General features: G+C 36.8%; 1 protein-coding gene across 4 annotated transcripts in view; it reads left to right on the forward strand.

Moving 5' to 3' along the window:
• The window catches only part of SPIDR (scaffold protein involved in DNA repair), a 603,350-nt gene that overhangs the window by 518,780 nt on the left and 70,346 nt on the right, over positions 1 to 14,224 (forward strand). For all 4 annotated transcript variants that reach the window (XM_045081470.1, XM_045081547.1, XM_045081503.1 and 1 more), the window contains exon 11: positions 11,415 to 11,555. In XM_045081470.1, the coding sequence (XP_044937405.1) occupies positions 11,415 to 11,555 (141 nt within the window). The remainder of the gene's footprint in view (positions 1 to 11,414; positions 11,556 to 14,224) is intronic.

Here is a 14,224-nt window from a genome sequence, read left to right on the forward strand (position 1 = left end):
GTTTCTTTTCAGCATTGTGCTGAAGGCCCTATAGTACTGCTTCCCCCCTTCACTCCCCCTCCATAGCCTGCTTCCCCCCCTCACTCTGCCTGCCTCTCTGCCTATTTGTGATCTCTCTCTCTCTTTCAAATAAATAAATAAAATCTTAAAAAAAATAAAAAATAAAAAAAATATTTTCTCCATATAGTTCTGAACATCTTTTGTTAGATTTATGTCTAGCTCATTTATGACTTTGATATTTTAAATAGTTTTTTGTTTGTTTGTTGCTTTGTAGCTGGTGAGTAGAAATAACAGTTGACTTTAATATATTGAACTTTTGTAATCCATCAATCTTATTAAAATTATTTGTATTATTTTTGTGCAGTTTTACAAAATCATTTCATTTATGCATAATGACAACTTTGCTACAGCCTTCCCAATCCTTATTATTATTATTATTATTATTTTAAAATATTTTATGTATTTATTTGACAGAGATCACAAGTAGGCAGAGGGGCAGGCTGAGAGAGAGGAGGAAGCAGGCTCCCCACTGAGCAGAGAGCCTGATGCGGGATTCCATCCCAGGACCCTGGGATCATGACCTGAGCTGAAGTCAGAGGCTTTAACCCACTGAGCCACCCAAGCACCCCAATGGAGAAAATATATTATAAAATTGGCCTAAAGACCCTGCAAAGGAAAGATTTGTGCCACTCACTGTGCTGAATCCTATATCATTGCTTGAATGCTCACAACAGCCCTCTCAGTTTCCTTTATTCCCATGTTAAGATACTCGAGTAAATTCAAGTTCATACAGTAAGTAACTTTTTTAGGATCCCAGAGTTACTAACATGATATGTCTTTCCTCCCTGAGAAACCTTCCTATTCAACCATTTGAATATGATGTTATTTATGGGGAACATCTCTGGCAATTCAGGAAAAACAAGTTTATCAGGGGACCCTTTTCTGTTCAGACCTGTCACACTAGCACTGACTGTAGGAGGTAGTATTTGCTGAGCAGGAAGCAGCAACAAGATGGTAGAATTCTTTGTGTGCTGCTTATGAGCTGACTCTGGTTTGGACTGTCTATTGAATGGCACAGTTCCAGTTCATTTGAACCAATGAGGACAGTGACTCCATCTCAGGCCCGAGCTGTTGAGCTACTGAGCTTCAGCTGTGTGAGCAGAACAATGTGGGAGAATGTGTGTGGCCAGGCATGAACAAAAGAGGGAGAAAGACAGTATTAATATCTCTTCTCTAGGGCAAAAGAATAAAAAAGAGCACCATTCCTTGGTTATTTAAGATAAAGGCAAATATCATAACAGATTTAAAGAAAAGGTACTAGTTAATTCCTCATTTCTCCATTTTCAACACAGGCTATCAAAAATTCCCTCTAGTTTTATAAAGGAGATCCATGGAGATCTTTAGAGTCATCTTGACTTTTGTATATATTAACAAACAATAATGCTTACAAAAAACAGCACTGGATGCATCAGTATAGTCAAGCAGGCATTAATTGAGCTGGTACAAGATCACACTTACAGGAAGCCTGAGTCTGTCTCCTTAGGAAATGAAGCCTTGATTCCCCAAGCTTCTGCCTCAGCTTCCTAATTAGACATGGAGCAGAGAGGCAAGTCAGGTGATGGAGTAACTAGGGGATAAATAGGCCTTTGAGGAAAAAACATTAAAGTACTTCCCTCCAAGAAGTTATGATATGAAATGGTCTGTGGACCAAAAAAGACATTATAAATTCAACAGAAAAATGTATACTTTCATCTTGCTGTCACATGGCATACTGATTTAAATAGAACAATATTAGGAAAGAGTAATCTTTCATTCTTTCCCACTTGGGGTTCGGACTAAAGTCGTACAGTATAGAACAGTTAATAAAATTGTGTTCAAGTGATTTAATTTAAGAGTATTTCCTTTTCATTATATTACATTAGCAGCCTTTAAAATGATAATTTAGCATAAATTTCTTACATTCTGACCTTAATATTCTAATATGATTCTTGTCAAACATTAAAAGTATCTTTTGGGTTACCTGGAAATCAAGTCAGTTAAGTGTCCAACTCTTGATTTCAGCTCAGGTCATGATCTCAGGGTTGTGAGATCGAGCCCTGCGTTGGGCTTGGTGCTGGTATGGAGCCTGCGTAAGATTCTCTCTCTCCCTTTTCTTCTGTCCCTCCCCTCCTGTCTCTCTATAAATAAATAAATTTATCTTTTGAAAGTTACAGAGTGGATAAAGTTCTTCTATATAAGTAGCCTCATTGTACACTAGTTACAATTTATGTATGTTTTAAATAGTTTGACCTAGCACTGGGGAAAATCATTGCCCTCAATAAAGATTAGATTTAGATATTCTGGACTTTATGGTCATCATGCAGTTTGTCATGAGTTTATTCCTTGTTGCCTTCATGGTGCTTGCCTTGCAGACTGGACTGCTAGTTGCTCTGGGATGCTTTCTCCAGCTCCACTCTGCAAAATTAATCAGTCTTCTTCTACATTCATATAACTGATTACTGTAATGCGATATGATAGCACAAAAATAACAAATCAACTGCTTTACCTTTAGACCTGATTCTGTTCCCTCCTTACTATCTTGGGTTGGTTTTTTAAACATTCTGAGCCTCGCTTTACTCACCTAACAATAATGCCTAGTTTCCTCAGTTGAAGGGTTAAACAGATAATATGAGAATGCTATAATTAGCCATAATGCATTATATTAGGGTTAGGTGTTAATGTTGCTCAATGCTTTATTTCTCAATTATATTTTAATTTGAAACTTTCCCTCTTTACATATCCTACAAAGTATAAGCCCAAGTGAGCTTCAAATGAATGCATTAGTGAGTGAATACATGAATGACTATTTCTGTGAACACTGTGCAATTAGATATTATGCGAGTTTGCTGTGTGTTCACAACAGAGCCCCATTCATTCTCTCAAACATGGAAGGAGTATTTATTGAGAGCCTCCTGTAGCTCAGATAGAGAACATGGGAGCAGTTTTAACCCTCATGTTTTTAGGGTGGAATTAGTAGTTTGTATGTGGCTCCTTCTAATGGAGAAGATTTCATGAAAGGATTTTAAGTTTTGTTTCATGAAACATCAGTAATGCATTTTCCTTTTTTTAAATATCCAAATATATTCATAATTTCATACTCTGAGAGCAACTATCTCTAAAAGCAAGTGGTTTTCAGTATTTTTTGAAGATGTGCAATAAAACATGCTTAGATGATATCAGTTTTCCTTTCAAAGTTCATGTATAATGACAAGAGGAAATGCCTCTTTGCAAAGCATAATATTTTTCTAATGGATTTTTAAGCATTTGATTCTTTCCCATTGTTTGCCAGTTTTTAGCACACTGAGTTGGAGCCAGAGGTACTAATAAGTTTTCCTATCTTTTCTCCATAATTATCCAGAATCTTCTGGATAATTATTGAGTAGAATCTTCTTCAAGTTATCTCCTATACCCTTTTATCTTTATTATTTTTTTAAAAAATTGTTTATTTTGGAGAGAAAGCAGGGAAGGAGCAGAAGGAGAGGGAGAGAGAGTCTCAAGCAGACTTACACACTAAGTGCAGAGCCCTACGTGGGTCTCAATCCTGGGACCCTGAGACCATGACCTGAGCCAAAAATCAAGAGTGGGAGTCCCAACTGACTAAGTCACCCAGGTACCCCACCCTTTTTTCTTTAAACAACTTTTTGAAGGTCTTTTTACAAGCTTTTTTTTTTTTATATTTCTATGCTTTTATGGGTTTTTTTTACATAATTTACATGCAATAGTTTACATACATACAATAAAATGCACCCATTTAAGCAGCAGGTTTTAACAAATGTATTTACTACCTAATACCCACCACAGTGAAGACATAGATTATTTCTATAGCCCCCCAAAATTTCCTATGCGCTCTGCTGTCACTCTCTCCTGACTCCCATTGCAGGCAACTACAGAGCTGCTTGCTATTACTGTGGATTTACTTTGCCTTTTATATACTTTTCATTTTTTTTTTCTACTCAGCATCAGCACTATGTTTTCAAAAGTTATCTGTATGTCAGAGTTTGTTCCTTTTCACTGCTGAGTAGTATTCCACTGTAAGTGTATATCACAATTTACTTATCTATTCAGCTATTACTGAACATTTGTCTTGTTTCCAGTTTGGGGCTATTGTTTTTTTTTTTAGATTTTGTTTATTTATTTGATAAAGAAAGAACAAGCTGGGGGAGTGGCAGGCAGACTGGAGAAGGGAGGAGCAGACTGCCTGCTGCAGGGAGCCCAATGAAGGACTCAATTCCAGGACCCTGGGATCATAACCTGACCTGAAGGCAGAGGCTTAACCAAATGAGCCACCCATGTGCCCTGGGCTATTGTTTAATAAAGCTGCTATAGACATCTGTAAGTTTTTGTGTGGACATATGATTTTACTTCTTTTGGAAAAATCCTGGAGTAGAATGACTAGCCATATGATAAGTATATGTCTAACTTTATTAGAAATTGCCAAAGTTTTTTCTAAAGTGGCTATAACATGCACATTTCCACCTAAAATCTGATAGTTTCATTTCTTCCATATCCTGAACAAAACTTGATACCATCAGCCTTCTTTATTTCACCCTTTCCAGTATATGTGTAGTGGTTTTTCATTGTGATTTTAACTTGCATTTCCCTTATGACTAACGGTGTTGTGCATCTTTTTATGTGTTTATTGGCCACATGTGCATCTTCTTTGATGAAATGTTTATTCATATCTTTCATCCATTTTGTTTTACAATGAAATGAGATTCACATAATATAAAACTTATGGTCTTATGTAATTACTACTTCCTTCTAGTTCCAAAATATTTTCGTCCAAAAGGAAATCCCATATATAGAAACAGTTGCTCCTTATTTCTGCCCCACCTAACCCCTAGCAACCATCATTCTGTGTTCTGACTCTATGGATTTAACTAGTCAAGAAATTAATAGAAATGGAATTTGTGATGTTTTATATCTTTAATCCATATTTTTGATAGGATTATTTGTCTTTTTATTCTTATATAGGATATCATTATTTTTATTATTATCAATTATAAGTTCTATAGTTCTTTGTGTAATCTAAATACAAGTCCTTTGTCACATGTATATTTAGTAAATATGTTCTCCTAGTTTGTGCTTTGCCTATTCGTTTTCTTTTTTTTTCTTTTTTTTTTTTTATATTTTATTTATTTATTTGACAGAGAGAGAGAGAGATCACAAGTAGGCAGAGGTAGGCAGAGAGAGAGGTGGAAGCAGGCTTCCTGCCGAGCAGAGAGTCTGATGTGGGGCTCGATCCCAGGACTCTGGGATCATGACTCAGTGGGTTAAAGCTCAGAGGCTTTAACCCACTGAGCCACCCAGGCGCCCCGCCTATTCATTTTCTTAATGGCATCTTTTGAAGAGCAAAAGTTTTAATTTTGATAATTTCAAAATAATTAATTTTTTACTTACCCCAAGGTTGCAATAATTTTTCTCCTCAAGTTTTAGTTTTCTGATTGGGTCTATGATCTATTTCAAGTTAAATTTTATGTATAATTTGAGATAACAATTAAGGATTTTTTTTTCTTTTTTGCATGTCCAGTTTTCCTACTACCTATGGTAACAGATGAAAAGGACAAAGAAAAAAAAAAAGAAAAAAACAGGGGCATCTGGGTAGCTCAATTGGTTAAGTGACCAACTCTTGATTTTGGCTCAGGTCATGATCTCACAGTGGTGATATTAAGCCCAGTCTCAGACTCCACACCCAGTTTAAGATTCTCTTTCTCTAGTAAAAAAGGAAAAGAAAAAGAGAAAAGGAAGGAAGGAAGGAAAGAAAGGAAGAGGGGAGGGCGAGAGGGAAGGAGGGAGGAAAGGGGAGGGGAGATGATTAGTTGCAAGTCTGTCTAGGAATTGATCATGTCCTATTCACTACTCCACACTGTTGAGTGGTCATTCCTCCCTTACCCTGACATACAGTGGAATGCCAAGAAACATAGTCTTTCCTGAGCAATTTCCTTATCAAGAGATGTAAAGATACTAACATCTGAGATTCCCCAGCCATAAAGTGGCCCAGCCTATTTACCCATGTGTTGTTCATGGTTGATGGATTCTTCCTCCTACCCATTGGGAGAGTCCAGGAAGCTTGTTAGAGCTCTGTTCTTAAATGGGAACAGATAGCAGGGGCCTGAAGAAAACTTCTTAAATGAAGTTACAGATACTGCAACCATAAAACAAAATTGGACACTAAGGGGAAAGAAAACATCTTTCAGAGCTTAAAAAAGAACTCTTAGAAGTTTAACATATGAAAAGTAGATAATATGAAAAACCTAATTAGAAGCATTGGAAGACAAAGCTGAGGGAACTGACAGAATTAGTGGAAAATAGGAGAGAAAAGTTAGTAAACTTAAAGAACTGGTCTAGTATGTCCAATAACCAGAATGAAAGAAGAGAAAAAAAGAAGGAGAGGAAGTATCAATTAAATGACAGAGTAGACATGATTCCACTGTGAAAGGACCCACTAAGGATATTACTCACCCAGTGCATAGAAACAGATCTGTACCAAGGAATATCACCATGCAATGTCAGTGCCCTGGGAACTAGAACAAAGCTCAGCTCCTGGAGAGAAAGGAGGAAGACAAAAAACAGTATTGGATTTGGAATAGAAAAATTATTTCCAATCTAGAAATCTATACCCAGCCAAACTGCCCATAAACTTTGAGGGTAGATTATTGACAATTTCATGAATGGGTTCAAAGATTTTAGCTTTTAATTCCCCCTGTTTAGGGAGCTAGAAGATATACTAACTTGAAGTCAATTAAGAAAGGAATATATAGGATATGAAAAATAGGAGATCCAACATACTAAAGCAGCAAAGTAAATCCCTCAGATTTTCTGATAAGATATCCTAGGATGACTACTGTGCTAACCAGTCCAGACTGAGTGAAGCAAAGGCTCCAGGAGAGCCTCTTCAAGGCACAGTGCATGTGAGGTTCAGCACCCTGAAGGAATATTTTAGTAATTGGCTGAGGTGTAGAATTTATGATAAGTACATAAAAAACTAATTTAAAGATCTATATAAAAAAGAAAAAGTGATCATGTTTTATTATATTCAAGACTACAAGTTCCCTAAGGTATCATTGTAATCCATAAATTTTGGCATGTGGTATTTTTATCAACTAGTTCAAAATTCTGTCTCTCTTCTGCTATGATTTCATATTTGACCCATGAGTTGAAAAGGATGTTGTAAAATTTTTTAAATTTTTAAATGGAGGATTTTCCAAAGTATACATTTTTTGTTAGGTTTCTCATTTAATTATGTTGTAGATATACAGTGTGTCCCATACAATACTGATTCTTTGAAATTCATTCAGTCCTGCCTTAAGGCCCAGTGTCTGGTCAGATTTTATAAATGTCCTATGTGTACTAGAGAATGCACATTCTCTAATTGTGGGCAGTTTTTCTAATTGCCTAGCCAACAAATCAAACTTATTAGGTATGTGCAAGTTTTTCAAATCCTTACTAATTTTTTCGTTAGATTGACTTAACAACTTGGCAGGGATGGGTTGAAATCCCCCACAATAATGTTGGATTTGTTCTCTTCTGTCTGTAGTTTTGTCAGTTTATACTTCATGTATTTCAAGGCTGAGAGCATACAGTTTTAGAATTATATATCTTTCTGATAAATTAAGCTTTTAAAAAATCAATATTAGTGACCTCTTTACCCTTAATAATCCTTTCTCTCCTAGAATCTATTTACTATAGTCTCAAAACCACTTCTCAGCCTTCTTTTGATTAATATTTGCCCAAAACATTTTTTTCGCCCTTTGAACCTTTGTTTTAGAAAGTTTCCTGTCAACATCATTTTTTTCTTTTTCTTCCTTCAAACTGAACATGACAAACTCTGCCTATTAATTGTCAAGTTTAAATCATTTTTATTCCGGGCGCCTGGGTGGCTCAGTGGGTTAAGCCGCTGCCTTTGGCTCAGGTCATGATCTCAGGGTCCTGGGATCGAGTTCCGCATCGGGCTCTCCTCAGCAGGGAGCCTGCTTCCTCCTCTCTCTCTCCTCTGCCTGCCTCTCTGCCTACTTGTGATCTCTCTCTGTCAAATAAATTTTTTAAAAATCTTTTTTAAAAAAAAATCATTTTTATTCCATTTCAAATGTACATAGATTTGTGTCTACCATCAAACTTATTACCTTACATCTCTCTGCCCCTTTCTTGTGCTTTTTCTTGGAGTTTTTTGTTTTTGTCCATATTTCTCATTCCATTTTTTTTTTCTACATCTAGTTATTTGGAAGTTATACACCCTATTTCTATTCTTTCGGTGGTTATCCTTGAAATTTTACCAGATGTAAATACTCAGTGAAGTCTAGTTTTAAATCTTCATCCAACTCTAAGTGATATAAGCACTTGGGACCATTTGAACTTCATCACCCCCATTGACCTACTTGCTCTCCATTTCCAGTTTTTCAGCAACCCCTTCATTAATTGATATTATTGGTGGTGGTGTTATTTTATCCTGTGTCTGTTTTGATTTGTTTATATTGATGTTCAGTAGTCCTTTTATCTTAGACCTTTTTCCCAGTATATTTTCCTTCTTCCTAAAATGCATAATTTAGAAATTATGCATTAATAAGTAGTAAATATTTCAGGCTCTGTAGGTGGAAAATGTGCATCATGTTTCTTTATCTAAAAAATGCCTATATTTTACCATCATTCATGAAATATTGTTTTGCTGGTACATAGTTTTGAAATGGCTTCCAGAATTCTGAAAATATTTCTCTATTGTCTGGCTTCATTCATTTCTTTTTAGGAGGCTGATGTAAATCAAATTTTTATTCTACAGATGGTCTTTTCACCATTCTTACTTTTAGAATCTTCTCATTGTGTTTGACATTCTCTAGTTTTATTACAGTATGTGTCTTAGGAAGGCTTTCCTTTTAGTCGTCCTGCTTGGTACTTGTTTCTATTCCTGTATATTTGGATTCATTTCTTTCATCATTTGGGGAGAAAATTTGCAGTTCCTAAATGTGAGAATTGTTGCTTCTCCTTCCTCTATTTTGTTCTTCTGAAATTCCTATTAGACAAATGTTACACTTTCTCATTCTATCCTCTGTACTTCTCTTTCCTCTCATGTTTTTTATCTCAGCTCTCAACATGCATTCTAGGTAATTTATTCAAATTTATAACCCAGTTCACAGATACACACTCTTCAGGTGCATGTAACCATTTGTTTACACCTATTTAATAACTTCTTTATTTCAAAAAATGTAGTGTTTCCTTTTTGAAAGTTCTATTTCATTCTTCAAATCTCCCAAGTAATGTTGTATATCTTTTTGTTTTATATTTATATCTTTGTGATTTTACCTTTTTAAAATAATTATTCCATATTTCATATCTTTTAATTCTAATATGTCAAATCCTAGGGAGGTCTATTGTTTTGTTTTGTTTTGTTTTGTTTTTTACTCTTCCTACATAGTAAATTGTTTTCTTATACTAGTGATTTTTTTTTTTGAAGATTTTATTTAATTATTTGAGAGAGAGAGAACATGACCAGTGAGGAGAGACAGTGGGAGAGGGACAAGCAGACTTCCTGTGAGTAGGGAGTCCAACATGGGGCGCAATCCCAGGACCTTGGTATCACGACCTGAGTTGAAAGCATACACTTAACCAACTAAGCCACCCAGGGTCCCCTGTACTAGAGATTTTTATTCAGGCACATGTTTATTTGATTTTACTCCATGACAACTAATGATTAAATTAAAGGTGATTTCCTTCAGACAAGGTTTACCTTTGCCTCTGTTGTAAATCAGGGAGGGCCCTATGAACTTGGGAGAATTAATTAGGAAGTCCAGTTCTAAGCATTATTTAAAGTTCGTTGTTTCCTGGACACCTAGGTGGCTCAGTCAGTTAAGCATCTGCCTTCTGCTCAGGTCATGATCTCTCAGGGTCCTTGAACAGAGTACCACATCAGGCTCTTCACTCAGCAGAGAGTCTGCTTCTCCCTCTGCCTACCGCTCCCCCTGCTGTGCATGCACTCTCTGACAAATAAGTAAATAAAATCTTTTTTTTTTTTTAAGATTTTATTTATTTATTTGACAGAGAGAAATCACAAGTAGATGGAGAGGCAGGCAGAGAGAGAGAGAGAGGGAAGCAGGCTCTCTGCTGAGCAGAGAGCCCGATGCGGGACTCGATCCCAGGACTCTGAGATCATGACCTGAGCTGAAGGCAGCGGCTTAACCCACTGAGCCACCCAGGCGCCCTAAAATCTTTTAAAAAAAAAAGAAAAAGAAAAGAAAAGAAAGTTCATTGCTTCTGATTTAGCATTCCTTTGTTCATCATTTGTTATTTCTTCTTTCCCAGCATGTACTTTACTATACACCCTTATCTTTTTTTTTAGATTTTTATTTATTGATAGGCAGAGATCACAAGTAGGCAGAGAGGCAGGCAGAGAGAGAGAAGGGGGCAAGCAGGCTCCCCACAGAGCAGAGAGCCTGATGTGGAGCTCGATCCCAGGACTTTGAGATCATCACCCCAGCTGAAGGCAGAGTCTAACCCAGTGAGCCACCCAGGCGCCCCCTACACCCTTATCTTTAAAATAGTGGGTATTATAGAGGGCACGGATTGCATGGAGCACTGGGTGTGGTGAAAAAATAATGAATACTGTTATGCCGAAATTAAATAAAAATAAATTAATAATAATAATAATAATAATAATAAAATAAAATGGTTTTGTTCCTCACAGTCTATTTAGTGGTGTTAGTTACTACAGGTTTCAGTAAATATTTTCTGAGAATGTGTCATTTCATAATAAATAAGACTTCATTTACCTGAATTATGAAATGAGAGGATTGGAAATTCAGTCTTAAATAGGTTTTAATATGTACTACCCTTTGAACTTAAAGGTTGGGGGAATGCTATCATGTCACTGGATATCTGTCATGTCTGTGTTGCTGCCAGCAGGGAAGCTGGTTTTTATCCTGTGGGGTATGCATGTCTGTAAATATGTACCTTCTCAGAGAAAGCCCCTTATTATTGTTCTCATAGTGTTCCACTGAAGCTTTTATCAGTATTGAGCATCCATATGAAATAGAAATGTTTCCTGTTATAACAGGATAAAAATGGGGAGAGAGGATAATCTTTTGGGCAGTGGTAATATATTTTATTTAAAAGGATGATCTTCTTTGTGTGGTTTTAAACCACATTTGGCTTAGGCTTTCGTTTTATGCTAAAAGAGAGTTCCATTTCCTTCTGTTATCTTGTGGATAGTGATCCAAACACCTGTAAGTACAAATCTAAAAGTGCATATTTGAGTTCAACTTCCTTTACTCTGATTTACCCATTCAGGAAGATGATTACGATGGATTTCTAGTGAGGGAGAAGGAAATCCTGCCCTCTGTAATGACTCAAAAACTGTCTTCTAAAAATATGTTAATACTTTTTTGTAGAGGCTGCCTTCTCGTGCAAGATGCCTATGGAATGTTTAGTGAAGTGCACTCTGAGGTCACCATCTTGAAGGACCAACAGTTGGAAGGAAAGTCCTGCAGCCTGATGGGAATGAAGGTTCTACAGAAGGCCACCAGAGGAAGGTGAGACCACTCTGTAATAGCATCTAGTTTGCTGCAGTGGCTGGTTCTTTTATTAGTGTTTTATCTCTATCTCTCTCTCTTTTTTTAAGATTTACTTTTTTAGGGGCACCTGGGTGGCTCAGTGGGTTAAAGCCTCTACCTTCAGCTTAGGTCATGATCCCAGGGTCTTGGGCTTAACCCCCGCATCGGGCTCTCTGCTCAGTAGGGAAGTCTGCTTCCTCTTCTCTCTCTCTCTCTCTGCCTGCCTCTCCACCTACTTGAAATCTCTGTCTGCCAAATAAAAATAAAATCTTAAAAAAAAAAAAAAAGATTTACTTTTTCATTTGGGGGGGGGGGGAGAGCATTAAGTGGGGGGAGGTAAGGCAAAGAGAGAGAATCTCCAGCAGATTCCCTGCTGAGCATGGAGCAAGAGGTGGGGCTCAATCTTACAACCCTGACATCATGACCTCAGCCAAAATCAAGAGTCATATGCTTAATCCACTGAGCCACCCAAGCTCCTCTTACCTCTTATTTTAAAGACAATAAACTAGGATCCTAGAGTTTGCCTGTAAAACTAGGCCAGAGCTAAGTCAAGTCTATAAAGTACTTCTAGGGAAAAAATTACAACTGATAACAAAACAAGATTCCTAATTTTATTAAAAAATTAGGTTTAGTGATTCCAAATTTTATGAAAAATTAATATGATAAAAAATGTTATGTATGTGTGTTTTAATTCTAAGATTTTTTTTTCTGTATGTTTTCCAGTTAAAAAATAAGATAGTTTTGCATGAGTCAGTTTATATAAATGACAATATAACTTAGTGTAAAGACATTTTATAAGCTTTCAACAAAATTCTTAAGTTGTCACATCTTTTTGCTTTCCATAGTAGGAAAGTTTTGTTCTCTGTCAAGTTTCATGGCACTCCACCTTAAAATGTGGTTTTGGATAGGCAAGGTAGAATTGTGTGTAGATCTCGTTCAAACTATGGCTATTACATCTCCAATAATCATCCTAAATCTATAAATTAGGGAAAGAAGAAACATTTTTATTTTTTTTTTAAAGAGTGAGGTTTTATTATTTATTTGAGAGAGAATGAGTGAGAGAGAGCATGAGAGAGGAGAAGGTCAGAGGGAGAAGCCGACCCCCCAAGGAGCTGGGAGCCCGATGCAGGACTCGATCCTGGATCATGACTTGAGCCTAAGGCAGTCGCTCAACCAACTGAGCCACCCAGGCGCCCAGAAGAAACACTTTTAATCAAACTATCCAGTAATATAGAGAATTAGTGTAAACAGTATATTTGAGATTTTCTCTATCTTACTGTAATCTCTCCTTCCTTGAATAGTGTGTTATTTTAACTCTCTTGGTGTTAATTTTTTACTTGATTATAGTAACATCTGCACTTATACTAGTATCTGAGAGAGAAAAAAACCCATTATGAATATCTGATGTTCTAATTTTGAAGCAGTTATTGATAGCATCCTCCAGTGGTTTGCATAATGAACGTTTCCAAGCATGGTCATTCTGAACTGTGAGCATTTAGAGTATTGTCCTGACTGACCTATATAGGCAGTCAGCATTTCCAGAGACCACAACTCCATGTCTCATCGGGCTTTCATATGGTACTATGCAGGTGAGTGATGGCTCTGCCCAAGAGCTTATTTTCCTGAAAAACATGTATTTCATAGAAAGATCCCCTATAAGCCCTGGGTAGGTAGATATAAGAACATTTTATTGATCCATGCAGATTTGTCTTATGATAAATGTTCCTTTTGTTTATAAAAGGATGACTGTATTATAATACAATTAATTGCCTTATATATTGGGGGTGGAGATTTACCCAGATATTTAGAAAGCATATCTGCATGTGTGAAAAGCTTAAGTTTCACATGAAACTTATCTTTATTAAGGTTGAACCTCATTTTAGTCCTAAGTTTTAGAATTACAAGCATCTGGGTGCGCCTGGGTGGCTCTGTTGGTTAAGCAACTGCTCTCGGCTCAGAGCCCCTCATTAAGCTCCCTGCTCAGCGGGGAGCTGCTTCTCCCTCTCCCTTTGCCACTCTCCCTGCTTGTGATCTCTCCCTCTTTCTCTGTCAAATAAATAAATAAAATCTTTAAAAAAAAAATTTTTTTTTTTTTAAAGAATTACAAGCATCTGAAAAGACTATGTAGTTAACAGCAAATGGTTTCACTGCCCCAACATCTTGACCTGAAAGCATTAATTCTATCAGGGCCATTGGGAAGTAATCTTCCTTGACATGAATTCTACACATAAGCCTCTCACCTGAACACAACAGAATGTAAGTGGGCTCTCCATCACAGGAAATCCTTCCTAAGGGGCAGCAGAGCTTCTCTAGCTGCCTGCTTTCCTGGTGTGCTCTGGGCTAGACAGCAGCTGCTCTGGGAGGCTTACTTCTTGCTAGAGACTGTAGCACATAACTTCTACTGGCAGTTCTACTGGTAAATGACAGAGCCACTGCAATCCCAAGTCTTTGGCTCTGTAAAGTTGATGTTCTTTTACCATTATGCTTATGTGTTCCTATGATTTAATCCATTTTTTTTGTGGGTTACAAGGGGAGCCCTACTAGTATCCACAACATTCCCCACAGGAAATGTTTTTTCCACAGGAAATGTACTGAGTATTGCAAATATTTACAAACAAACTTTCTGGAATCCATACCATTTTTAGGGT

Source organism: Mustela putorius, unplaced genomic scaffold (assembly GCF_011764305.1).
Source record: "Mustela putorius furo isolate JIRA1106 unplaced genomic scaffold, ASM1176430v1.1 tig00000056_pilon_pilon_pilon, whole genome shotgun sequence".
NCBI classification, from domain to species: Eukaryota; Metazoa; Chordata; class Mammalia; order Carnivora; family Mustelidae; genus Mustela; species Mustela putorius.